Source organism: Hoplias malabaricus, chromosome 13, assembly GCF_029633855.1.
Source record: "Hoplias malabaricus isolate fHopMal1 chromosome 13, fHopMal1.hap1, whole genome shotgun sequence".
Lineage (NCBI taxonomy): Eukaryota > Metazoa > Chordata > Actinopteri > Characiformes > Erythrinidae > Hoplias > Hoplias malabaricus.
In genome coordinates, this window is record NC_089812.1 from 32120646 (window position 1) to 32148630 (window position 27985).

Genomic DNA, 27985 nt, shown 5'->3' on the forward strand with positions numbered 1-27985 from the left:
AAGCATTATTGCAGCGGATATGTAATTTAGACTTGTGGCCAGTGATTCCGGGCTCTGGACCCACCGTGATCCTGAATTGGTTACAGACAATGAATGAATGAATGAACATTTATTTTATTTAGGAATAAACATATAGCATATAGAGCTATTTAAACATCTTGACAACCATTCCCCCATGTACTTCCATCTGTGTATATCTAAATATTACAATATTCTGCAATGGACTTTTAATTTTAATTATGTTGCAGGGGTAGCCCGATGTAACATTAGGAGTCTTGCCCAAGGATTCTTAATGCGGTTCCTGCCAGAGAGGGTTATCAAATATTTGTCTGCCTTGTGGAGTATCAGTGTTAGTCAGTACACTATCCTACCAAATGGACCATACACTATACCGTACAGTACACTATCTTACCAAGGTGAAGTTCATCTGCCCTTTTACTTTCAAACTGTTAGACTTTTAAACCTCAAAAAAGTAATTGTGCCTAAATTATACAAAGCTATTATTGTTCAATACTTCTATTGTGCTGACTGAATAAATTCAATTAAATATTACATTATATAAGCATCTTTATATTGTACATTTAGAGGATTATTACCTGGACAATACCCTTTTTTGTCAGTGACATTAGACTCTTCACTAAACCAACCTAAGCAAAATACACTCTGACAAGTCTGAAATGATCCTGTAATAAATCAAAGCCTAGAAGCAGACAAAAAGGTCTAACAGAGGAAAACTGCTAATCTGTGTAGCTTCAGCTTGTACAATAACTTTTCCTTCCATTATTACACAGAAGACGACACACGCCATTGTTACGTTAGTTTTATGCAAACCTCGTTTCCAAAATTTGAATGGTGGAGTGATACAAAACCACTAGATGTGTTTGTTTTGTCATGACACAGTGGCCACAAAGAGAGACACCACCTATTTAAACAATGGTAAATAGATTTAAAAGGCTTAAAGGTACTTCAAATCTTTAACCAATATATTTGAATTAGAGAAACTCTTTTTTTTTTAATGATCTGATGGTAGATTTTCTTATGGAAGAAGCTTACAGAGGTATTCCAACCAGATCAGACCAAATCAGAGATGGAAACTTCAAAAATGGAAGCTTCAGGGACAGGGGCTATTGTTCTTACAATAATGTCAGTGAGTTTTTATGAAATCATGAACTCAGTAGTGTACGAAGACATAAATTATGCAGATTATCTGAAACACATTAGCTGCCCTTTAAAAAAATTACTGTCTTGGATTGGTCTGTTTAAAATAAACGTCTCATTTTGAAATGTACGTTCGCTCCACAATGACTAATACATTTATAGTATAAATCAATTATTTATATACTTTCAGAGCCATTTATATTTATACTTTTTAAAAATGAAATCACCCGTGTCCCTCAATGGGGGAGAAAAAACCTCACGAGATTCTTCCCGACAAAGCAGAATTTATTAAAAATATATTGAATTATATTCGGGATCACAATCAAAAGGAAACATTGAGAATATTTTGTTTTAGAACTACGTACAAAAATCGATTTCTCTTTCACTATGCAAGTACAAACAGTGTCCCCATCTCCCTCCATTAGGGGAAGTCAGCCTTTATTTTACGATGTTATAAGGTTCTGCAAGAAGTTCTACTGACTTAAGCTGTCCACAGTGTTCTGAGTTAGAGCTGAAATTATTTTTCTCAGACTGTAGCTTTGTTTAACAGATCTCAAGGCCTTTTCCATGACCTGCTGATAAACCTGTCAATCACCTTGCCTCTGTTAGTAGGCGGGGAGTGGAAACGGTTGACTTGACACCAGGAACTTTTGTTGAGATTTCCATGACAGCTTCCTCTTCTGAGCTTTCTTCACTGGAATCGTTGTCACCGTGTCTGACCCCATTATTGGCTACCTCTCTCAAAATCTGCCTGCTGTTTGCAATTTTTGAGACACTGATGCTTTCTTCATCCTTTGCCACTTCTTCACTGTCTACTTCTTCGCTGTCATCTTCTTCCTCCTCCGGCTCTGGGTCTGACTGGTCAGATGTCTCCTGTGTAGGCTTCTTGTCTATTATAAACACACCCTGAGGACTGGTGTCCATCTCCTCACCTTGTAGCTCCCCACTACAATAATAAAAGCACAAAGTTAATTAGCTATTGTTTAATACCAAGATCCTCCAATTTTAAATGAATACAAAAACTAGAGTGGATATCATTTGTACAGGAGGTCCTCGGGTTACGTCAGTCCCGAGTTACAATGTTTCGTGGTTACGACACATCTCCCATTTACTGTATAAAGCCTTGTTTCGACTTAAGTGGTTCTGCGTCTTAAACGGCGTAACGCGAAGTTCGTATTTGGTGTGCGCGGTGGAAGAATACACGCGGGACCGAGGAGGATAGGTGTTAGGATAAGTGCTTTCAGTATGTTATTTACGTAGAGTATGTACGTATGTTCCGACTTACACCGAAAATCGCTTTACGACACGACGTAGGAACGGATAAACGTCGTAAGTCGAGGACCCCCTGTACTTAAAGAACGCTGACCAAACGTGTTTTTAATACAAGTTGACCATTATTAATCCTGTTTGATTATAGTACTGTGCAGCATATAGAATTGATTAAAGCAACACTAGGTAGTATTTTTACCATAACGTTACAGCTTCAAGATCATTGTGATGCTTCACAGACTCGTAATAAGGAGAATAGAGCCACTGGTCATTTATACTCCGGGCTCAACAATGCAGAAAGTGCACTATTCAACTTTTGGGGGAGGGTGGTGGGGGTGGTTTTGTACCCTCCCCCAAAAGTTGAATAGTTGTTGAGCAGAGTCTTGATTTCAGGAGGGTCCCGTAAAAGTGAACAACACTCTGCAACTGTAGCTGGAGCTCAGGAGAAAAATACCAAATCTTATCTAATGTTGCTTTAAACCAAGTTTTTTTTCCCTAATCAAACCTAAGCCACATTCAACATGTCCTAGACTGGATACTTAGCTGCAAATGCATAAAATGTGATGGAAATGATAAACTCTGAACATATGGGTCCTTTTCACAGCAGTGGTGTGTTTACAAAGTGAGAAATACTGTTCATTTAAAAACATAAACAAGTGCCCTTAAACTATTATAATTATTATAAAGGTAAATGTAGTCTAAGACAAATCAATAGAACCCCACAAAGAAGGTAAACAAACAATAATTGCTTAAACTCTTTTTCATTGACAAAATCTTGGGTAAACTTTTCAAATGACTTTTCATTGAATAAGCAATAAAGGAATGCAGAACCACAAAACGGGTTTCTCAAACCTGGGTCTTTATGAAACGGATTTCGATATGCGATTTCCGGATGGCGATGTACAATGATGTTTAAACAGTGATCAACACAATGGCACATATGCATACTTGGAAAGAGAGTGCCTACAAAAATCATCTCCATTCATACCTCTGCCAACTTCCAGAATACTTGCTATTTAATCTCTGCTGAAACAAGTACTACTCAAAGGAAGTATGTCTGACCTGTTTAAAATGTTTTCGCTGTCTGGTTCAAGGAAATTAAAGATTACAGCTTTAGAGACAGCATTACAAATAATCCCAAAACATCCTTGTGAACTCTTGGATCAGTTGCAACATTAAAGGATCAATGCTAAATTAACCTCACAGTTAACCCTTATAAGACTATGCAAATTTTCAGCTCATGTGATTGTAAAATAATTTTCTTTAGGTGCATTTATATAGTACCTACATCTCAATGTCTCAGCCTCATGACATAAGCCATTACTGGTTTCATGAAGACAGTTCATAAGTAGGGATAGAGAACTTCCTGTAAAATAATCTTGAGTCGAAACTGTACCTATGACAAATGCCAGACTGACCTGTCTTTGCCTCCAGTCACTCTCATTTTCTGCCACATGTAATCCAAGAACATGGAGGACTGCAGCAGACGCCCGATCCTCTGCATGTGTCTTTCTGTTGAACAAATTCACAACAATTATCAGTGATGTTTTTTAACACTCTGAAAAACAATTCTCGATTAAATCCAATGTTAATCATTAAAGAATGAGTATACTTTTTTGTGTATTACAAAATCAGCAACAAGGCTCTGAAATCAAAGGGTACAAACACAAATATTTGCATGCAGTAACTGTGAACCAATTACATACATAGTCTGAAAGATCCAGACTTACTACCATATATTTTAATGTGTGACTCAGGTCTATGTCCAAAATGCCTGCATCTTCAAGAGCTGAAGCCACTAATTACAATACAGACCTTCGGATATACAATGTTTGACATTTGGCAGACTTACATTTTTGGCATTTGACATGTTTACTATAGTACATACATCCTTTGTTTTTTTTTTTACTGACCAGTGTAAGGGACGAGGCCCTCCAGGTGTGTGCGTGCGCCTTGAAACTTCAGCAGTTCATCAGGGCTCAGGTTGGCCAGCAGGACCTGCAGAACCGCTTGAGCATCCAGACAACTCCTGGCATTTGTGTTCCACACCACACAGTATCGCAACAGAGACTCTACATACACATACATACATCCAGAATATTAACACACCAAGACAGACTTCTAGATATCAAGACATTATCAAAATGGACTGCTAAGACGTTCCAAATATCCTGGCCAGAAGTATCTTTCTAGAGTCAGAAAGCATTAAAAAGTGCTTAAAAAGGTGATGTTTAAGACTGTAATAAAAAAATCACTTTTTATAAAATTCAGATGATGTTTCCACAGTCTAATGTGTTTACGAAGCCCAGGTGTCAGTAAAAAAAATTTGCTCCGTGAGACATGCTAGGCTAAGAGCCCTATAAAAGTTGAAAATCATGAAAAGAGTTGAGGATATTGGTTTATTACTGCTACATAACGGGGATAGTTGAGTTATTGCTGTTTCAGATTATTTAGGTAGGAACCCATTTGGAATTCTGGAGACAGCTAACTGAATAAAAGTATAGACAAAGCAAAAATGCTACAAAATAAAAAAAATTGAGTTACAAATTCAACACATTCAAACAGCGAATAAAAACTTAAAGACAAGTTTAACTACATAAGTTTATGTACAAACAACAGTCTCCTCAAATATGCCATTCCCCTTTAAAAGGTATGGTGCTCCTGAACGTTAACAAACCAGAGAGAATTGCAGTTCCCCAAAATCATAGATGTTTCATTTAATAGCGCTCTCCAATAGCAAACTTCTCTTGCAGTCAAATTCTACAGCACATACATGTCATGATCTTTGTTCTGAATGTATTTTAGACAGGTGGAAAATGTATAAAATTTATTTGATATAGTGACTAGTCCCTTTGTGAATATATTCAACAACATTCCAACATGTATTTCTTTAAACATCTTCTGCTTATTATTTTGCTTTCTTTTCTTGTCCTCAGGTTTTTGTATTTCAATATTTGGTATTTCTCTTATTTCTATACCACACATAGCAGTGTCTCTTTGTTTTTCCATATTGTCTCTTGATTTTTCTTCCTTTTCATTTAATTTCTGTCATTCTCTTTTGTATATACTTACAATTTTTTTATCTTTTTTTTAATCTTAGCATTCTTTTTTGGTTCTTTTCTTCTTCCTATCCTTGATGCATGTCTGTTTTTTTCTTACAATACTTCTTCCTTTATTTTATTTTAGCCAGGGTCTGATACTGGGATCTCACCTTTCTGGTCCTGTCGTAGTCTAAGGAGGGTCTTTTCCATCTGCTGCTCACTTTCCTCCTCTTGCCGAATTTCTGTAAACACAGGAATAAGAGACTATAATCCACATCAGTAGAAAGTGAAGAGCTCCTGATATTCCTTATATTAAAACCTTTGATCAATTTCACAGGTAGAACCATTCTTATAATTATGTGAAAATGACCAATTAAAAATGTGTATCTAGGGCAGTCTACTCTAACAGCTTCGATTACTTTTTAAAACTAATTTTTTTGACACTAAAAGGACCATTGTAGCACAGGATGTCTGGCTAAGATCCCAGTTTAAGACATGTCTCTAGAGTTTCTATTCACAACAGGCTTTTTCTTATGAATAAACTGCATTTCACCATTCACACTGTTTCTGCCCATGATTCAGAATCAGTATGATGATTGTAAAGACATCAATAGGTTGAATAGTTTTTATTTTTCTTTTCTTTTAATGGTCATCATTTTCCATGAGTGAAATTGAGAAAGCCCAGCACCAGTCAAGATTTTTATAAATGATTCTTGGCTTGCTATGTTGATATGACACATTGTTTGGGTATTGAAATTTGTTTCTAAAGGACGAGAACTATACTACTGTCTTCAGGTTCTGAGCTGATCTATTGATGTACAGTCTTGTACAGTGATGTACAATAGTGCCATTGAATCGTTTTATTCTGTTGTATTAATGTATGAAACTGAAATATTGTATGTAAGTACTGAAGCAATCCAGTAAGCACAGTATAGTAATTGATTAATTAAAGTATTTTGACATTTTAAAAATGATATTGAATGACAGAAAAATCAAACAACTCTGTCTATAGTTGCCACTAAGCTCCCTTTCCAGAATTGTAAATAACTTTTGGGATTTAACAAGCCAAAAAGCTGTGAATGACCACTACCTTAAAAAGTACAACTGAAAAATCCATTACAAAGTAAATATGGAGTCAAATAAAAATCAGCAAATATGATACATACAAAAAATATATTACTGAAAGAAATAACCAAATGTAAAAGTTATAATAATAGATACAAAGTCTATTTAAAAACATATTCATTAAAAAATGATTTTTAATTTTTGTTTGGACAGTGATTGACCACTTGAATCATATTACATTAAGCAGTTGTAGACTTGTAGAATTTTACTTGGGAAACATAACTTAATGGAAAAAAGAAAGTATATCCGGTGTAACTGAGCACCAAGAGTTATCAGAAAATGCCTCTTTCACAGGTTACATTCATTTGTTTCCACAGTCTACATTCTTCTTCTGAAAAAACACATGACATTCTTGTAATGAGAGATATGGTGTTTGACCTGTTTGCCCATTGAAATCTTATAAAACACCCACGGTACTAAAAATAAGTGTCCATTATGACATTCCACTGTGTGCCAATGCTACTAGTCTGAGGTTCTCAGAGGGCGAATATCAGTACCTTTGATAACTCTAAGGACAGTGTGTGGCTGGTCCAAAGAGATGGCAATGCCCAAGGCCTTCAAGTATTTCTTTTCTTGAAGCAGATTGGACAACTCCTGTTGCCTGAAATGAGGAGTCACATCATTGAGAGTTTTTGCATGTATACAAATTGTATATTCAAACAACAAAACAATTCAAAGACACTCAGCTAAACAAAAAACCTTTTTAAATGGATTACTACCAAACCCCATTCTCAAGAAGCAATGGATCTATGCATCCTATAAATGTATCCTATAAAACTGCTTAATAACATCATCTGATATGATCACAATTAATTAACTGGTTCACCTCAAACCAGCAATCAATGATTTTGCCACCAAAAAGATATATTTTGGAAAATAAATGCTGTTTTAACTCACACAAACACACAGATGCGCACAAATGTATGACGTCGTAGATTTTGCTCTGCAGAACACGCCCTCTACATGGGGGTGGCCATGTTTATAATGCATTTGTTTTACAGAATCTCCGAAATATCCAGGCCCTTAAGTGTATGTATAATGGCTCTTTCATAATCTGAGCAAAAATCACTTGAAAAATGTGCTCCTTTATGATGCTTCTTGAGCTGTAATGCTTTGAAAGTACGTGGCTGCTCTGAAAATGACTAAATTATGAACATGTTTCAGAGGCAAACGTGTATATAGTTCCTTTTTCATTCTGGCTTAAGATAAGAAATTATACTAGAGTGGCAGGGTTTCATTTAGAAGGGAAATCTGCTCGGACATCTGTAGAAATAAAAGGCCAGCAAGTGTCACTTGGCCAGCCACTACTTTCATGGAAAAACATTATGAGCACATATCGGGCAAACTTACTTTAGGATCTGATCCTCCTGCTTCGCCTGCACCTCAGCTAATTCCTCTTCTGTAACATCCTGGAAGCACGAAGAGAGAGAGAGAGAGAGATAGAGAGAGAGAGAGACAGAGAGAGAGAGAGAGAGAGAGAGAGTTTGTATTGACATCAGGTTTCAAAGCTGTTGTTCAATTTATGTTGGAATTTTCTGAATCTTGGTTAAAAATCAGGCTGTTTCAGAACCCCATTACAGGCCAAATTTAGAACCAATTGGTACCCTCAGTGGTCTGAATAAATTATCCAGTCAGTTGCAAGCACTTGACTATATAGATGACCTTGCAGCATTTAAGGGGGACATATGAAAAAGTAATTTTAAAAGTGCATCCATCCATCCATTTTCCACCGCTTATCCGGGTCCGGGTGGTGGGGGGAGAAGTAGGAGCAAAGAAACCCAGACCTCCCTCTCCCCAGCCACCACCTCCAGCTCTTCCAGGGGTTTGCCAAGGCGTTCCCAGGCCAGTCAAGACATGTACTCTCTCCAGCGTGTTCTTGGTCTGACCCGGGGCCTCCTCCCCGTTGGACATGCCCAGAACACCTCACCAGGAAGGCGTCCAGGAGGCATCCGAATCAGATGCCAGAACCACCTTAACTGGCTCCTCTCGACGTGGAGGAGCAGCGGCTCCACTCCGAGTCTCTCCCGGATGTCCGAGCTCCTAACCCTGTCTCTAAGGGAGAGTCCAGACACCCATGAGAGAAAACTCATTTCAGCCGCTTTGTACCCGTGATCTCGTTCTTCAATTTTTCTCCCTGCTCCTCACTGCTGGGTGCTCTACTGTTTACAGTAAACAGAGGAGCCTCAATCCTGGGAACCTCACACTGAATACGAGATCCACATTTAAAGAAACGATCACTGAAACTAGTCCTTCTGTTTAGTCAGTGCATCTCAGGGCTTCACACATTCACACCTACGTAATTGTACTTATACAATTCACACATCAACATGTTTTTGGATTGTGGGAGGAACCCTTAAGGATGCTTTCTGAGTAAAGAGGGAAGCACTTTTGTGAACTGTGAATGCAAACTGGAGGACCTCCAGGAAATCCATGCAGACATGGGGAGACAGTTTCTATATGTCTCATTTTAATTATTCAAATGCAAGATGAGGGATTAGTAACTGCATTTGCAACAATAAAAATCAATGCTGTTGTCACTGTGCTGAACAATGATGTTCAAACAAGAAATCCTGCTGTGATTAAGATCAAAACCCTACTGACTGATCACTTTCTCCACGCCTTAATGCAGAACTTTTATTATGTAGCGATTACACTGTATTCTTCAGAAAGTTAATAAATTATCCAGCTCCTGATTTTGTAAATAGTATACTTCCGTGAAACAGTAACTGAGTATCTGTAGAACTCTACTGTAACCATTTAGGCTATAACCAGGTCAAAGAAGGTAAAAACACTTCCTTTTAAATCATTAACTTGGGGATTTTTAAACAGAATCTCTCTCTGATTAGGACTTAATTGTACTATGGAACTGTTTATTTTTCCCTCAATTTTATTTAAACACATCTTAAATGAAGATGATTTACTTTATCACATAATTAACTTGTGAATCCCTTGATTCATTCAAATACTTTGAGAACACTAGGCAGGTCAGGATGCTCAGAGCGCACAACGAAACATTTCCTAATTATTTAGAGGCCCATTTGCACATGCTCACTTACTGTGTAAATGTCTGTGGTATCAGTATGGAGAAGTCAGATACAGAAACCTTGTTTAAAAACATATTTTGTTGCCATGGAAGCAAAAGTCAGTACTTCAGCTCATTTTGTTCAACCGTTACAGCCTTGGAAACACATACCTTCCAGATAGCGATATTTGAGTCGGCAGATCCAGTCACCATCAAATCATCCTTGCTGCTGCCGTGCAAAGCCCACACTTTATCCTGATGAGCATCAAAGGTTTTTACACACTCATTGGTCTTAATGGTCCACAACTTCACCAGGCCGTCTGACCCACTGAAGAGAGACAGGGTTGTGGGAACAGAGGGCACATGGAAATTTCAAAATATTATTTACCACACAGAAGAAAATGTAATTCAACTTTTAACATACATATATTTACAGGAACACCATTAATAAATTCATTATCACATTATTCCATTAGTCAAACGCAGATTTCTCAGAAGTTGTAAATAAGAGCTCAGGTCTAATCTCAGGAACCTGGATTTTAGTTTTGTAACTTATTTTTGCGAGTGAAAGTCACTACACACAGAACCCGATAAAGCTGTAGTTCCTGGGAAACTATAAAAGTTTATTTTAGCAAGATGCCACAGATGACTCCCTTTGGTTAGACCTGGAGTCATATAAACTTCTAAATATTTACTAGTAAAAGGCTGTGTATGTCAATAAAAAACAACAACAAAACAACAACTTGGTGATGACTCAATTTTGTCACGTTCTATGTTGTAATAAACTCATTGCCAGGCAATGGTAAAGCGCATATACTGTACTTACAAAGAAACTTTATTACTGAGTGACTCATGTCCATAAACTTATTTTCCTGAATTTTTCTGTTTAATATATAAACATGCTCAACTTTTAGTCCCTTAAATGTCCAGTTTGTTCCTATAAGTGAAGAACAACAGTTACTCTGCATTTTCTCTATAGCCGCATGATAGAAAGATTGGAATACAAAGAAATCAAAGAGACTTTAAGAGAGTAACATCATCTACGATTAGTAGTGTTTGTTTTGCTATAAAAGGCTAAGCAGCAGCTCTATGAAAGTGTCAAATAAATATGGAGGTAAACATGGAGGTAAACAGGGTAAGGACACTCACTTCGCCTGTTTTAGTTGGTGTTAGTTAACGTTAGCTTGACTCGCTAAACTTGGTGCTCAGATTATACTCGGCTACGTAGCTGCATTACGGAGGTTTATAGTGTCGGAGGAATTCAAGTTCGACTTCGATCACATTTACAAGAATAACGGTACCTCTACATTTGAGTTTAGCTTATTGCTAGGCTATTGTCATGAATAATGTTGGTTATTTAGCTAGATACTGTCATAACAGTCAGTCATAACAATGTTTTACCGTGGCGTTGTTCAGCTGTTGTCCACCAGTGACGTCACGGTTGCGTTCAAAAATTTCCGTAGCGAGCTCGGGTTTTTTCGTCAAATTTAATAAAATTGTCAGTTTTAAAGCAAATTAAGCTGCTGTTTTCATTTTAATTCATACTTATATATGTCAGTAACTAAAATAATGTGGAATATTCATGGAGGTCCATTAAGTGGTGCTTAGCCTTTAATGACACAATAGCTGGCAGATTAACACAAAGGACTCTCTAAACGCTTTGTTTAAAAACAAAACATTTGGAATACTACCATGGAATGAGATAAGAAATCTTTATGCTCTAGTTAACACAAATCTTCATAAGATAATAAAAGACAATGTGCGTGACTTACCCAGAGACAAGCTGAGTTCCTCGGCTGACAAAAATAATTTTCAGCACAGAAGCATCATGTCCTTCAAAAGTCTGTGGATAAAACCACAGTGACGGTAAGGCAAAAATCAAACACAGAGACACTGGAAACTTAAATCCTACATGTTGTTTTTTAAAAACCACAGGACACTTTTAAACTTTGCCTCAGTTCATTTTAAATCAGTTTGGACCCAGAGAATGTGCCAGTGTTTTTGGATCTCAGTTATATACATTTTTCTCTTTGAAAATATTTTGTTTCAACTTGCATTTGTGGAGGCAGTAAAAACTGTTCACAGACGATGGTATGTGGAAGCCCAGGTCGTGATCTCCTCTAAAGAGTCATGCCTGTTTTATTGCAGTGTTGTGTGAGGGCTTGTAGATTACAGCCATCCGATAGTTTTTGATGATTTCTTTGTACCATTAAATAATTACAGGGTTTATACGATCTGCACATCATTGCATTCTGTTCTTATTTACATTTTGCACATAATTCCTTCTTTAGAAAACAGGGTTGTTCTACAGTACTTACTATCTTTTATATTTTTTCACTAAATGTTTGTTTTCGTGCTTTAACATGACCAAGATGGGCTTTTTTACCACCAGTTTTTTTTAAATAGAACTATGACAATTCAGCTTTGTTTTGTTAATCCGCCTCATTTTTAACCATCTATCTACCACACTATGTTGATGTGAACAGGTGGTATACATGCTATTAACTGCAGGCATGTGCGCACACAGTTTGGCAAACTTTACACACATTTTTTATATCTGGAGAGTCAAAAGTCCTACTTCCAAGCAGGCAGTTAAGAACTGGTAAAACCTTGGCTACATTTTGAAAGCTGGGAAATTGGATCAACTACAAATTCTAGCTGTTAAAGAGCTGACTTTATTATAATGAAGGCCAGGCAAAGTTTATTGAGGTTTGCTATGGTGCACTGTATCTCACAGATGTGAACTACTCACGCATTATTAACATAGTGCAAATGAACATGTAGTTAGTACAAAAAAAACCCAATCGTATTTTTGTCTGTTTAAATGCTCACACGTCTTCTTGCTTATTCTATGTGCATTACCTTGAGGCAGCTGAAATCATGTAACCCCCACAGCTTGATAGAACCATCAGCAGATGAAGTGGCCAGCACTTGGTCCACTGGGGAGAACTGAACACACCAGATACCTCGACGATGACCCCGGAAAACTCCAAGCAGTTTCATGTCCGGCAGGGACCACAGCTTAGCTGTTCGGTCCTGAGAGCCAGAGGCTAAGAGTTTATCATTAGGTGAGACAGCTACACTGTTCACATCCTGAAAAAAGGAGAAAGAAAAGGTGAAACCACAAGTGTGTGAGAGTGTGAATTTGAAGGGGGTTGCAGGGGGGCGTGGGAGTGCATGTTGAAAAGCCTAAGCAAAGCATTCACTCTTTCAATTAATCTATACAAACATTACAATACAAATCAATACACTTGGTAGCATGACACCTCAAGCTAATTTCTTCCTGCAAGCGAAACTCTTATGGGTCTAGTATAGAGCCCTGTGGAACCACATGCAGACACAAAAAGCTAGTGAAAAATGACTAACCTTGTCATGAGCTTTCTCAGTGATACTTGCAGTGAGCTGGACTGGTTCTTCACCCTCATCAGGAAGCACATCAGGAAGATCCCATATCTTAATAGTGCAGTCCTGACTGCCTGACACAAGGAAGGCCTTCTTTAACCTGCAAAGAAAAGGACAGAAAATAGTTACATCAGGATTGTCCAACTTAATTCATGTATAGCCAAAGAATTGTGCAGTTCAGTTCTATCAGTCAGGAGCAAATTCCACTATTTAGCTATTTGACAGCTCCTTGGTGTGTTAAGGCAAGGGAAATTGTGCAAAAGGGTGCTTCCTTTATTTGATTTTTAGAATTTTCTAAATGTTTCATTGTTATGGAATATTAAACTTGTTTACTGGAATATTTGCCAATGTTTGCTGTGTTAAATAGAGTTTTAGGACTCTAATGATGCGAAGAACGGCCACGTTGTATTTCTTCATCTGAGCATTTTCTATTTTGTCTTCACATGTACAGAATTCTCACTTAGTTTTTCTGTATTTTTGTCTCTGGATTTAGTCCTTCTGGGCTCCAAAGTATTTCTCAGGCTTGGTCTCAGCTTGTTTATCTCATTTCAACTTTGCCTTTTTTGTAATAAAGTCCAAATTGCTCATGTCTGTCTCTAGCCTTTGCTCACACCAAGAAAGAAAACGGGGGCTCGCCTTCCCTCCCTGGGAAAAATGCCAGGGAATGCTTCTGTTCCCTTACAGACGTAATCAACTACGGTGTATGTGTAACTTTTTGTTTTATTTAAAACAAATTGTATTGGGGCCTAATTATGAAAACTGTGAAACATCATGCAATTTGCACAAGAAAACTTTACATTTTGAGTTATGAATAAATTCCTTAATTAAATAGTAACTTCTTGCTGCTTCATGCACCACAGTTTGAGAACCACCGTTCAAAAGATTGAGATTATCTTTAAACACACGCACACATAACATTTTGGAGTGACTATTATTAAAAAGCATTTTCTGACCTGGAGCAAGAGACAGATCCCACAGCATTGGAGTGACCTTCTCCTTGAGCAACACACTGCACATGACCTGTCTCAGGGTCCATCCTCCACACTCGAACACATTTATCCTACACAAAGCATAGTAAAATGTCACACCAATAGAGACATGAAGAAACAGCTTCTAAGAGTTATCTCTATGAATATTCACTGTATTTAAATTTTTGTTGTTTTACCTTGGCACAGCTCACAAACATTGATCGTTTTTTGAAAACATCTAGGGACAGGACCGTGTCTATGGGGGGAAAAAAATTGGAATCCGAATACATTATATCTTAGTTTACTGAACACTATGCCTACATTACATATTCAATAATTCATAATAATTAATAAATAAAATAATTAATAATTCATAATTAGCAATGCTCGTGGATGATGCTTACCTGTGTGTCCATAGAGAATTTGGCAGCTGCTGGTTGCCAGCTCAAACACTTTCAGCTGAGAGCTGTTAGTGGCCACTACAATATGAGTGTCCTCTTTCCCCAAGAACTTCACATCTAGGATATCATCATTGTAGCCCACAAACTTTACAAGGGGGGGAGGGGGAAAAATACATATTGAAAAACATCTCCAAGTAATTCTGGGACATTTCTATTGGTCAATTCATCATGTAATGCTCTTCAAATGATGAAAATATTAATACAAATATTTTACTTAAGACAGAGAAATTATGCATTGTTTATAATATTGTAGATAAATATAGAAAGGTAATGGCACAATTGCATTGAGGATATGTGTTTAGGACAATCCAGATAAGACCAGATTGGGTATCCACCTCATATTCCCATTAAAACATGACAAATAGCATTCTACAAAACTTATGTGATGTGATTTGATCACCCTCCAAGATCTGACACTGTTATGAAGTCCCGTGATGTTAACCACAATTGTATTACATTAAAAAAGAATGTTCTGGACATTGGGTTTTGGGTTGTGTCTTCTCCGTATTTCAAAGGATGAATTCACTTTTACTTTTATATACACACACACATATCTCAGCCAAGTTATGTATGTATGTATCAGGTGAAATGCAACAGCTCCACTTTGTGGATTTAGGTTGTATTTTTGTATGTGTTAATTAACACTGTGTATTAATTTCATGATGAATAAAATTAAAATAACAGAAAATGCCACATTAACCATATTTAAATTTGTCATTGGACCAAGGATATCCCCAAAGTGGCCTTTTACTTTAACATGGATTGGGAATTAAGTGGGCTTTTCTCACCTGCTGCTGCACACTGAGAGAGGGCAGCTGGTAGAGCAGTATGTTGTGTTCGGCAGTGACAGTAGCCAGGCGATTGGACAGTGGCATGTGCAGACAGTAGACTAGGCTTAGGGGGTCCCCATCAGTCTGTTCTGTGCTGGACACTGGTGCACTGGGCAGTATCTGTGTGAACACACAGCGAGCTGAGCTGGACTCCCATACCCTCAACACACCTAGTCAGGAGGAGAACACAATATTTTTTTTAATTAAAAAATACAATTATTTCTAAAACATCAGGTGCTCAAACATGTATATATGTATATATTTTTGGGCTTTGTGTACACTAAGGGTAAAAAATATTTACAGTGCCCCGTACTAAAAGCTAACATTTTGGTGCATACATTGCTGACATAATTGTTTGACTGCACAAACTCTGCCCAAGGTCACCAAAGCTAATGCCAAATGTCTGCTAGAGGAATATTAAGCCCTCAAGCATTAGACTGTGAAACAATTAACCTGTATTCTCTGGAGCGATGGAGCTCCATATTTTATGATTTGATGGATGCATTTTAACTATCAGAACTATGACATCACATAGTGTAATAAATATCTAGTGTGCTTGCCAGAGAAGCAGAAGCTGTTGCCGATGCAAAAGGCAGGCCCAAAACCTATTAATGTGTGTAGTTTTAAGTTAATTAAATAGAAAATTGTAGTTAATATATAAAATCAGGGAATCTTTGAATCACAAAATGGCCAAGGCACATAATATTTAACAAGTCACAGACCATGTAGCCAGAAATTAATTATATATATATATATATATATATATATATATATATATATATATATATATATATATATATATATATATATATATGTATATATTAGTATAATATTTTCTGTAAGGCTAAATCACCAACTGTGGCCTCGGGTTCTTATTACAGTAATGTGCAGAAGTCTTAGGCACCCAAGATAATTATTTATATTAAACGGTGAGATTAAGTGGTGAGAGTGAGTTTGAAGAACAAAGTTTTGTTCAGATACTCTTTGATTGCATGAATTTGTTAAATCAACAGCACATTATTTAAAATCATTATTTCTTAACTGGTAAAACTAAAAACTAAACAAATAATACGGACTGCTAGGAGGAGAGATTTCGCAAAAGTTTAACCAACACATTCACACACAGAATAAACACACATTTGTCCCCAACTTTGAAACTTCGCTGTTATAAATTTTTGTAATTAATGATAAGAATACAACAAAGTGGGGAAAAAGGGGGAGAGAGAGAGGTTTTACTCTATTCGCCATCTACTTGACTTTAGACAGGAAAATAAAAATGTTAATGTTAGAAGAAGTAGTGTATACCTTTAGTGCCAGCAGTGATGAAGTGTAGCTCTTCACTTTTCACTCCAAGTTCAGAATAATCTTCATTTCCTGGGAGAACTATAACTCCCTCCAGAGACTAATTAAAAATACACACACAAATAAGCCTATAAATGGTAAATACTAAATCTACATTGTCAACCAAAATTAATTTAGAATATTCCCCATTCACGTTAAATTCTGTAACGGTACCGACAGCCTCACCTCATAGACAGGAACTGTCCTCTTTGTTTTCTTCTCTTTCAGGTCCCACACTGTGCAGATATTGTCACGTCCAGAGCTGGAAACAAACAGAGTATGCCTTGTCTACAAATTCATCATGAAAGAAAAGGCAACAAAATAGAAAGAGGGGGGGGTGGTACCCCTATTATTCAATTTGGATTAGCTTTGGAAATGCTTGTCCTGTAATGTAATTTGTAAGGGCTCACTCAGATCAGATTTCATATAATCTCTTGAAATTCCCACAAATAATAGTAAATAAAAATGTACAGCCCATGCGGTCATGCAAAGAACATTTGGTTAAAAGGTGCCACATTAAATAACAATAAGACACTACACTGCCATGATCAACAACAGGTGTTGCAGTAGTTTTGTTGTGGTTTGGGAAAAACACTACTGCTGGGTGAGATCCAGCTTCAGCAAACTACAGAAGGTGATTCACCCTGGAACATGTAAAAAAGTACCCATTTCATATTGGACAAAACATCATATAACTATTGTTCAAGCTACAGTACTTTCCCAAACAAAAGCTATATTTGACAATTGTATACGTGGGTACATCTTATCCCTACAATGAAGAACTTTAGGTAAATGTGGCCTTGCTGAAGGTGCCACGTACCTGATCAGAGTGTGGCCATCAAGGGAAAAGGCCAGTGATGTGACAGCACTGTAATGGCTCTCCAGTACACAAATGCACTTGCTGGTGCGCAGGTCCCAGATACGAATGCCACAGTCCGCAGAGGAGGAGAAAAGCTGCAGCAGGTTGATGTCTGGATGAAACTGAACCAAACTGAAGAGGGCAAAGAATAAAGAAACTGGGCACACTAGACATGTGACCTACCACTATTCTCTTTACAAACTGTGATTTAAATAAAGAAATCTGACTACAGACTGCATTCATTAAAAACAAAAAACTCATTTAAAAAAAATCATCTTTAATTTCTTACTGGACAACACCAGATGAGCCTCTCAGATTGTGTGTGCAGTACTGTTTCAGTACATCCCAGAGCTTTATAGTGCCATCACAGCCCCCTAGAAAAAAGAAGAACAAGGCCATAGACTCAACATACAATCTTCAAAAATGATTTAGGTTTAAATCTGGACACCTCATTAGCACATCAGCTTGGGAATTCTTCGGTATGTACTTGTGTACGCTACCTGTTGCTAGCAGAGTAGAGGTACAGTCAAAAGTCATGCTAGCCACAGGAACATTGTGAATGGCTCTCCAAGTGCGTTGGCACTTCTCCTGCTTCCAGTCCCACTGCTTCAACAGCAGAGCCCTGCTGGCAGTCACAAGTATCTGGAAACAAACAAAAACAAATAATGGCCCTTACTTCTTCTCTATTGATTGGCTCAAACCTTTTCTACTTTAACCAAATGAAATTGGAAAACTGACATCCTGAGAAATGAAAAACTCTTTTCTGGAACACACACAGAATAAAAAACAAAATAGAACTACTAAATAATTTCTAAGCACTTCTGATCAGACCTCCCAGGATATATGTGAATGGATGATAGTAAATCATCCTCTACCTTAGCTCTGAAGCTCTACCATAGAATCTGAAATGTTATAAATACAACTGAAAATAGTGCACTATTACACACTTCATAATGAAGAATTGGAGTGCAAAATACCTCATCATCAGGACTGAGGGCAAAGGAGGTGATATCTTCCTGATCATCCTACAAATCGAAAAAGAAATTTCATACACAGCTTAAGATAAGCATATTTAGGAACTGCTCTCTTCACATCGAACCAAACTGAGAACACTTACCTGCTCAATACTGTGAATTATTTTGCCGGTGTCAATTTGTAAAACATTAACTCTTGGTCCACAGGTGCAAAAGATGTACTTTTCATCATTACTTATCTTCAGGACAATAGAGAACAGAACAAATTAGGTCAAACAAACAAATAAATACACACTTTTTTTTTACCAGAACTACCACATTTAATAACTATAGTGAAAGAAATTTATATAATTCTTATATGGTTATGTAGACTCAGTAATATACAAATAACATTAGCATTGGTAGACACATGCTTCATACAAATACACTGGCACTGGAAACAAAACCCTAAATAATGTTTCAATCTGATATTGGAAGATACAGGGGTTGGACAATGAAACTGAAACACTTAGTTTTAGACTACAATAATTTATTTGTATGGTGTAGGGCCTCTTTTTGTGGCCAATATAGTGTCAATTCGTCTTGGGAATGACATATACAAGTCATGCACAGTGATCAGAGGGATTTGAAGCCATTCTTCTTGCAGGATAGTGGCCAGGTCTCTACGTGATGCTGGTGGAGGAAAACGTTTCCTGACTCGCTCCTCCAAAACACCCCAAAGTGGCTCAATAATATTTAGATCTGGTGACTGTGCAGGCCATGGGAGATGTTCAACTTCACTTTCATGTTCATCAAACCAATCTTTCACCAGTCTTGCTGTGTGTATTGGTGCATTGTCGTCCTGATACACGGCACCACCTTCAGGACACAATGATTGAACCATTGGATGCAATAGTTGTGCAATTAATGAAGATTGGCCACCAGGCTGCTCCAATTTAGCCATGAAACCTCCCACACTACAATGACAGGTGTTTCAGTTTCATTGTCTAACCCCTGTATGTTAGCTTCCTTTCAAAGCTTCTGGCCCTCCTCAGAGCAGGCACTATTGGTGGATAATTTCTCAACACTGACGGTTTGAGTGGTACAGAGTCGCTAGCATATTTAAAATATTGTGTCCCTGTCTACTCTATTGACCCACCAAACATTTTGTTCCATCTTTTAGATGCAAATTCAGAGAAAGTAGTTCATCTGATGAGATGCTGTTGGCTGGATATTTTTAGTTGGTGGACTATTCTCGGTCCAGCTGTGACAATGAGGTGTTTAAAAACTCAACAGCAACACTGCTGTGTCTGATCCACTCATTCCAACACAACACAACACACAATATTGTCACTGCAGCACTGATAATGATTCCCCATCCAAATAATAACTGCTCTTTGGAGGGCCCTGAATATTTAAGGACAGGGTTAAAGGGACCTAACAATGTCTGCAGAGCAACAGATGGTCTACAGTTTGTAATTGTAGACTAAAATGCGGTCGAAGTGGTAAGTGGAGCTGAAAAAATGGACAATGAACGTAGGTACAAATAGATATTTTTAATGTTTTATGTGAACACCATATGGAAAATAAAGCTTTGATTTTTAATCATGTTAATTTTTTTGTCTGTAAAAATAATTCAAGTAGATCTAGTTGCCATTATATAGGTAGGTACTTGAAACCATAAAAACCCATATCAGATACTATTCAAATATCAGTGAATCCCCATTATGAAACAAACACAACTTACCTGTACTTTCCCTCCCTTGTAGAAAGGCTCGATTTTGCTTGAGACAGCATAGCTATAAGTATATAATGATGTTTAGAATCAGTTAAGTATTTAAATAACTATCTACTTGGTTAACTTAATGGAATCAAGAAAACCTAACACCAGAACACACAGACAGTTAATGAGAATTGCCATTTGCCTGATAAAACACATTCATTTACATCAGAAACCACTCTTACTTGGTTTTGAACCGCAGGGCGTTGGCTGCCATTCCAGTTCGCTGTCCTTTCCCGTCTTTTCGCCAATAACCTTTAATCTTTAACGTAAATACTCTAATTCTGCAGCTTCATTGAAGCAAATTTTCTCCCATGCGCATGTACATGCGTTCAAGCTCTTGTCGCACGATAATGACGTCAACAAACACGGAACATAAAGTCTGTAATGGCTGCCTGATCCCTATATAGTGCACATGATCACACCAGTGCACTAGTCATTAATAACGGCTCCTTCGTCTACATATGTCTTACAGAAATGCAGTTATATTAGCAACAAGCTACAAGACATATCCAAAAATCTGGGCGCACAAAACTTAAGTTACTGACCGATGTAGTGCACTATGTAGGAAGTAGGAAGCCATTTGAGATTCAGCCAATGTTTTTTTTGCAGATGGTAGCGCCATAATGTTTGTAATGATATAATTTTTAATGCTACAATTTGTGTATAATTTTGTAATTTAGCTACATTTGTATCTGAATCTGAATGTACTAGCTGTTAGGTATTCCACTACTTTTACTAGCCATTAAGGTTGTGTTTTTAAACTATTAGTATAGAAGCAAAATTTTCAGGTCGCCCCCTGCTGTTTAAAGGCTAAGCACCAGCTCTATGAAAGTTTCAAACAAATAAATACAGTGGAATCTGAGTTCCTAACTTGTGTTTATTGATAGTCAGAAAACATGTTATTTCTTACTAATTGAAGGAATAAGGTTTAAAAGACCGTTGCCCCCCCCCCCCCCCCCCAACGGTGTTCGGAAACTCTAATAGGCGTCTTGCCTGTGACGTAGATGGTGGACAACACTCTAGAAGCTGCACTTAATTTAATGCAAAATGAGGAAAAGGTGTGTTGTTTTTGGCTGCAATCATTCAATGTACAGTGGGACATCTGTGCACAAATGGCCCAAAGATCCCAAAATATCCAGAAAATGGACTAAATTTGTCAACTTTAAACGGACACTTTGGAAAGGACCCTCCGCTCACTCCGTTATCTGTAGCTCATTTCACTGGCGCTTTTCCAACAATATGGGCATGTAAGGACACCAACGAAAGGTGTTCAAGAGCCTCTGTAACATGGAGGTAAACAGGGTAAGGACACTCACTTCGCCTGTTTTAGTTGGTGTTAGTTAACGTTAGCTTGACTCGCTAAACTCGGGGGCTCAGATTATACTCGGCTACGTAGCTGCATTACGGAGGTTTATAGTGTCGGATGAATTCGAGTTGGACTTCGATCACATTTACAAGAATAACGGTACCTCTAAATTTGAGTTTAGCTTATTGCTAGGCTATTGTCATGAATAATGTCGGTTATTTAGCTAGATACTGTCATAACAGTCAGTCATAACGGTGTTTTACCGCGACGTTGTTCAGCTGTTGTCCACCAGTGACGTCACGGTTGCGTTCAAGAATTTCCGTAGCGAGCTCGGGTGTTTCCGTCAATTTAATAAAATTGTCAGTTTTAAAGCAAATTAAGCTGCTATTTTCATTTTAATTCATACCTATATCTGTCAGTAACTACAATAATGTGAAATATTCATGAAGGTCCATTCAGTGGTGCTTAGCCTTTAATAAATAATAAATGAATGAATGAATGTTTTTCTCTCTCCTCTTATTAACTTGTCCATGTGCTGTATTTAAAATGTTAGAGGCCATCAGTGAAGAAGTACTTGTCAAGATCTGCGCACATTGAATGAATGTGAAGGCGTAGAATTACATCTAAGTAATATTTTAAAAGTTTATGATTGTCTTGCATAAAACTTGTATATACAACTACAGAATTGTCACTAATACTCCCAGACGGATACTATACGTACACGATGTGTAGTAATCATGATTACGTTACTTACAACATGCTTTATAAAGTACAACCTCAATATACAATTTAGCGCCCAGTCTCACTGTTTACTGCTGTTTGTGTTACACCGCATTATGACGTTGAGCTATTCAAAATGTTTTAAAGCCACCAGCAGATGGCGGGATTCTATCAACATTTTCCCACCGCTAGATGTCGCTATCATTTAAGGCTCCCCTTCTCTTCTACCTTACCTCACGTCCGTTTTTAGTTTCGTTACATATCACACAGCTCTTCTGACCTCAAACCTGTGTTTCATTCAGCTCCCTGTGCTTTGGGACTCCTTTCTGATCTGCTCGGAGTGATGTTATTGAGCTACAGTGAAGAGCTCTACATCTAAACTGGGGTTGTATTTATATCAGTGCACACAGTCATGGCCACGCTGTGTTTCCAGAGACTGAGGAGTCCTGTGTTTAAACCAGTCATTTTCCACAAGTTTTACACCACTTTGGTCCTACAGCAGAAGATAGGACTCACTCGTTCAGAGCCGATAAACAGAGGAACATGCCGACTGGTAGGTTTTGCATTTGCTTTCAAAAACACTTTAGTTGTTTTCCCAGCACAAGCCAATACAGGTTCTATCTCTATCAGTCGTTTTTCAGATCTAAAGATATGTTGTATTTATAATGTCTTCTCTATAGGAAAAGTGAAACATTTGAGTGTAAAGTGCAGATATTTTTAGAGAATTTATGCATAATTTAATTTAGACAATTGACTAAAAATAATAATTTGACCCACTGGCTAACTTTTAAAGGTGCATTAGTCAATTTCACCTGTGTTTTTGTAGTTCACCTACCTTGCCACCAGGGGGTGCTCAGAGATCCAGCAGCAAAAGAGACGAACCTGAACAACAAAGCTAGCTTTTCTGCCCGAAGTGCAATTTTGTTCTAACTGGTTCTCTCAGACACAATGTATTAGTACAGAAAAAATAAATATATAACCATATCTTAATCATGTATCATGTACTTAATATGTGTGGCATTCTGGGGTTCAGGGTTTAACCCTTGCCCCTGGTCAGTTTCTGTGAGGTATATATATATAGCCTTGCGCCCAATGATTCCAGGTAGGCTCTGGACACACTGCGACCCTGAACTGTATGTGTATATACAGTCACACTTTGTATGTCTGCTTTGCCCTCTGCAGTTGAATCTTGCTTTAACAAGGAATACACCACGATGTCCCAATGTGAAAGCACTGTCTACGTTACCTCCACCTTCATCATCTGATAAGAACAAATCTACAGGCAAGAAGACTGGTGTAAGTGTGCATGTTGTATGACTTATCACTTTATTTTTTAGGGTCTGTATTAGATCTCGGTAGGTGCCAGGGCAATGTGAATTTGATCAAAATTAAATCAGTTTCACGTCCTAATATTGTGAAAAGTAAAAACACCTGAATGAGTAATATATTGTATTCAAAGATTGATCGACAGACCAAGATGGTTTACAATCTGTAGACAATAAGTTTGACTGGATTCATCCAAACACCCACAGAAAGTTAACTGAAGCATTTACTTCGATATTACTACGATAATGATAAACAAATTGTATATTGCAGATCAGTGAACTAAAGTACAGCACCTATTTAGAGAGAGACAGCTCGACAAATAATTACATTGAAGAATCTTAAGTTCATCTCTCTTTGACAGCCAGTGACATGGAAATCTCTTGCTGTCACCTTTGCCGTGGGTGGCTCGCTTCTCCTGGGGATGAAATATTTTAAAAACGAAAAAGAGGAAAGTAAGGCATTTACATTTATTTTTCTACTTGTATTACCATTTCAGAAAAGATGCAACAGCTCGCAAAATCTAACACAGAACGGAAATCTGCTCATTGCTGTAAAAATAATTATTGCTTTTGTTAATCTATTTAAAAATTCAGTTGAACAAATTATTGATCCTGCAAGGTTTATGTCCATTGTTATGAATTAACGTGAGATGAAGAATAATATGTCTTTTTTTTTTTTGGTACAGTGTTTGAAAGAGAAAGGACAAAGTCTTTAGGGAAACCATCTCTTGGAGGCCCATTTTCACTTGTCGATCACAATAATAAGCCTTCTAAAAGTGAGGATTTCCTCGGCCAGTGGGTGCTTATCTATTTTGGATTCACACATTGTCCAGATATCTGCCCTGATGAACTGGAGAAAATGACTGCAGTGGTGGATGAAATTGGTAATAAAATATAATAATAATTAAAAAAGATTTTGTTTAATTACGGCAGCACAGTGGCGCAGCAGGTAGTGTCGCAGTCACACAGCTCCAGGGACCTGGAGGTTGTGGGTTCAATTCCCACTCCGGGTGACTGTCTGTGAGGAGTGTGGTGTGTTCTCCCTGTGTCTGTGTGGGTTTCCGGGTGCTCCGGTTTCCTCTCTCAGTCCAAAACCACACGTTGGTAGGTGGATTGGCGACTCAAAAGTGTCCGCAGGTGTGAGTGTGTGTGTGTGTGTGTGTGTGTGTGTGTGTGTGTGTGTGTGTGTCTCTGTTGCCCTGTGAAGGACTGGTACCCCCTCCTGGGTGTATTCCCGCCTTGCGCCCAATGATTCCAGGTAGGCTCTGGACCCACCGCGACCCTGAAATGAATAATGGGTGGAGTTTCCATGTTCTGGGTGGAGTTTCCATGTTCTCCCCGTGTCTGCGTGGGTTTCCTCCGGGGGCTCCGGTTTCCTCCCACAGTCCAAAAACATGGAGGGTAGGTGAATTGGCTTCTCTAATAACTGTCCTGGTGTGTGAATGAATGTCTGTATGTGTGAGCCCAGATATGGATTGGCGCTCTGTCCTGGGTTAAACCCTAGTGCCCGATGCAGTCCTCCAGGTGGACGGTCGTTTCTGGTTGAGAGTACGCTGTGCGCGTTTGGCTGCCGCTTCTCGCCAGTGTGTGTGAATTGAGTGTTCTGAGCAGTGTAGATTGTAAAGCGTCCTTGGGTGTCTAGAAAGGCGAAAGGCGCTATATAAGTGTAACGATAATAATAATAATAATAATAATAATAATAAGCAGTTACAGATAATGAATGAATGAATGTGTTTAATTACTTTGCATGGTTTCTGAGATATCTATTGTTAAAATGAAAAATATAGTTTCAAAACATGCACATTATTATCTTGTTATTAATCACTTTTTACATTTTTATTTATTTTTTACAGATAGGATAAAGACACTCCCAAACTTAACACCACTTTTGATCACAATCGATCCAGAAAGAGATACACCTGCGGCTTTAGCTGCGTATGTCAAAGGTAAACTGAATGTGGAAAATGCTGTTGTCTTTAATGAGATAATGCAGTCATTTTCATTGTGTCATTTTTGGTTTAGTTTTTGCACATATTTCAATACAACGTACACAAAAGAAACTCATTTTCATTTGTCAACCATTTTTCTCACATCCCTGAAGAGTTTTCCCCCAAGCTGATAGGCTTGACTGGAACAAGCCCACAAATTGAGCAGGTCTCCAGAGCCTACCGAGTTTACTATAGCCAGGGTCCAAAAGATGAAGACAACGACTACATTGTGAGTACTGCATTCCTTCAGTCATTCAAGCCTTGTTTAGTTTCTTGGAGCATCCACTTATCAGCCATAACATTATGACCACCTTGTTGTTTCTTCACTCATAATCCATTCTCTCAGCTCCACTATAGTCCATCTGTTGTTCTGCATACCTTAATTGCCCTAGTTCACCCTGATCTTCAATGGCCAAGACCCCCACTGAGCAGGAAATATTTGGCTGGTGGATCATTCTTGGCACTGCAGCGACACTGACATGGGGGTGATGTGATGATGTGTGTTGTGATGGTACTAGTGGATCATACACAACAGTGCTGCTGGAGTAAACAGTACATACAGAGTAACAGATGGAATACAGTCTATAATTGTAGAACTACAATGTGCTTCTGTATTGTTTGTGGACCTTAGAGAATGGACAGTGAGTATAGAAATGAGGTGGTCATAATGTTACGGCTGATCAGTTTGATCAATAAAAATATCAAAGTACTTGAAAAATAGTACAGTGTTCCCTCGTTTATAAATGAAAATCCACAAAGTAGGGATGCTATATTTAAGTATTTGTACACTATTCTAAGGCTTTATAAACCATCCCCCACACTTTTACGCTACATAAACCTTTCCCATTCCCTTAATAACCAATCATTTCCGAGAGTAAATATGCACTTTTTACTGAGATTTGTAATAATATATGATTTACAACATTCCTTTATTGTTAGAATTAATGTTTTTAATATATTTTTATACATTTTCGGATTTTTTTCATGTAAAAATTAATCAGATGTATATATTTCTGCCGATCGATTTCCAAAGAAAACCCGCAAAATAGCGAAAATCCGTGATTTATTTTTCCATTAATATTTTATAAAAACCTGCGATGCACTGAAGGTGGACAGAGTGTATTTGTTACATCCAGCAGAAGACATGCTAACAGACAATAAGACTGGATTTTCTGTAACTTACTTATGTGTTTATGCTCTATATGTAGGTTGATCATACCATCATTATGTACTTGGTGGGTCCAGATGGCAAGTTTGTGGACTATTATGGACAGAACAAGAAAGCAGCGGAGATCTCCTCTTCCATTGCATCGCACATGAGGAAGCACAAACCGACCAAGTAGCAGTGTGTCACACTGGATTTCGCTTTGAAAGAATGACAAGTGCTGACTCCTCCAGTACTTTTTTTTTCTTTTTTTTTTTCTACATATTCCCCAGCAGAATGTTCTGGACGCTTTTTCACCCTGAAGTGAAATTTACTATTTATTATGGTACAACCGTGATTTAATTAATTACACCATTGTTCAGCTCTTACAGTTCATTGTACACACACACAGTACATGAAAGGTTGATTTTGTTGTACATTTCATTAAAGAATATACTGTTAAAAATGTGTTTGGTTTTATGGGGAACTTTCTTGATGACTGGCCCTGTCAAAGTGTTTATGCTCATGTTGACTCATGTTGGCTCTCTATTCAGAAATGCATCAGAACTTTGTTAGACAAATTGCCAGTCACAGCAGAAGGGGAGAACAAAAGGAAAAGGCCATACTCATCAAGTGGAATGTGGCCATTGTCAGTTAAGTTTGACTAAGTGGGAACCTAATGTACAATTTGTGACAAATTGCTTTTACTCTAACTGTTGCTGGCAGCGCATAGGAGTAATTAAATATCAGCTTTTATACCTACAATCTGAAGTAGTTATGGCTTTAGGAGAATCTTAAAGCCAAGTAAATATAATGGTTAAATTGTCCACAATTTAAATTTGAAAAGCAATATGAATTAAGGTGCAGTGAATTGTCAGCAAATCCTGCTGCCCATGTCATCAATTTCGTTTACCTGATCCTCATATAATAAACCTCACTTGGAATTATAAGTTATATGGATCGGCTCTTAAGATAGCATTGTGTATTTTGTAGAAAAGAATGATGCCAAGAGGACAAGGCCGTGTTAAAACCTGTGCCCTGGTGTAACTATTGTCATTTTTAGAATGCATTTCTAGAATGATGTGTCTAAGCAGTCTAATTTGAAGGCATGCTGATGAATGCTGTACAACCACAGCAACGACTCTTCTTTATTTGGATTTCTGCCACGTCTTTTGACTTCTGAACTGCTTAATCTCACTCTAAGCCATCCGTCCCTAGATCTATTTTGTCTCAGACAGACGCATGTGTCGTCTTTTGTCTTTACTTGCTGCTGAGGTGACCTTATGGGTT

At 37.8% G+C, this 27985-nt stretch overlaps 2 protein-coding genes across 2 annotated transcripts; one reads left to right on the top strand and one right to left on the bottom strand.

The window, feature by feature from the left end:
- Positions 1-1432: 1432 nt before the first annotated feature.
- tbl3 (transducin beta like 3) lies at positions 1433-20589 on the bottom strand. The gene is made up of 23 exons (XM_066641595.1): positions 20395-20589; positions 20177-20228; positions 18594-18689; positions 18454-18501; positions 17977-18118; positions 17766-17850; positions 17438-17608; positions 16804-16879; positions 16582-16678; positions 15235-15446; positions 14390-14531; positions 14183-14241; positions 13971-14077; positions 12982-13117; positions 12478-12708; positions 11388-11458; positions 9787-9943; positions 7944-8002; positions 7091-7194; positions 5639-5710; positions 4341-4499; positions 3846-3939; positions 1433-2104 (listed from the first exon to the last, which is right to left on the bottom strand). Exons 1-23 carry the CDS (start codon positions 20424-20426, stop codon positions 1750-1752), a joined length of 2757 nt encoding a protein of 918 aa, XP_066497692.1. The 5' UTR covers positions 20427-20589; the 3' UTR covers positions 1433-1749.
- Positions 19632-27172, top strand: sco1 (synthesis of cytochrome C oxidase 1). The gene is made up of 8 exons (XM_066641596.1): positions 19632-19934; positions 22541-22791; positions 23421-23534; positions 23926-24016; positions 24250-24447; positions 25417-25509; positions 25665-25780; positions 26760-27172. Exons 2-8 carry the CDS (start codon positions 22651-22653, stop codon positions 26892-26894), a joined length of 888 nt encoding a protein of 295 aa, XP_066497693.1. The 5' UTR covers positions 19632-19934; positions 22541-22650; the 3' UTR covers positions 26895-27172.
- The last annotated feature ends 813 nt before the right edge of the window (positions 27173-27985 follow it).

Excerpts from the sequence above, each read along its gene's own strand:
- tbl3 (XM_066641595.1), bottom strand. The coding sequence starts at position 20,426 with ATGGCAGCCAACGCCCTGCGGTTCAAAACCAA. Across the intron at positions 13,118-13,970 it reads GGATCTGTCTCTTGCTCCAG|GTTAAAGAAGGCCTTCCTTG; the intron begins GTCAGAAAATGC and ends TTTTCTTTGCAG. Across the intron at positions 2,105-3,845 it reads GTGACTGGAGGCAAAGACAG|TGGGGAGCTACAAGGTGAGG; the intron begins GTCAGTCTGGCA and ends TTATTATTGTAG.
- sco1 (XM_066641596.1), top strand. The coding sequence starts at position 22,651 with ATGGCCACGCTGTGTTTCCAGAGACTGAGGAGTCCTGTGTTTAAACCA. Across the intron at positions 22,792-23,420 it reads ACAGAGGAACATGCCGACTG|TTGAATCTTGCTTTAACAAG; the intron begins GTAGGTTTTGCA and ends TGCCCTCTGCAG. Across the intron at positions 25,781-26,759 it reads ATGAAGACAACGACTACATT|GTTGATCATACCATCATTAT; the intron begins GTGAGTACTGCA and ends CTCTATATGTAG.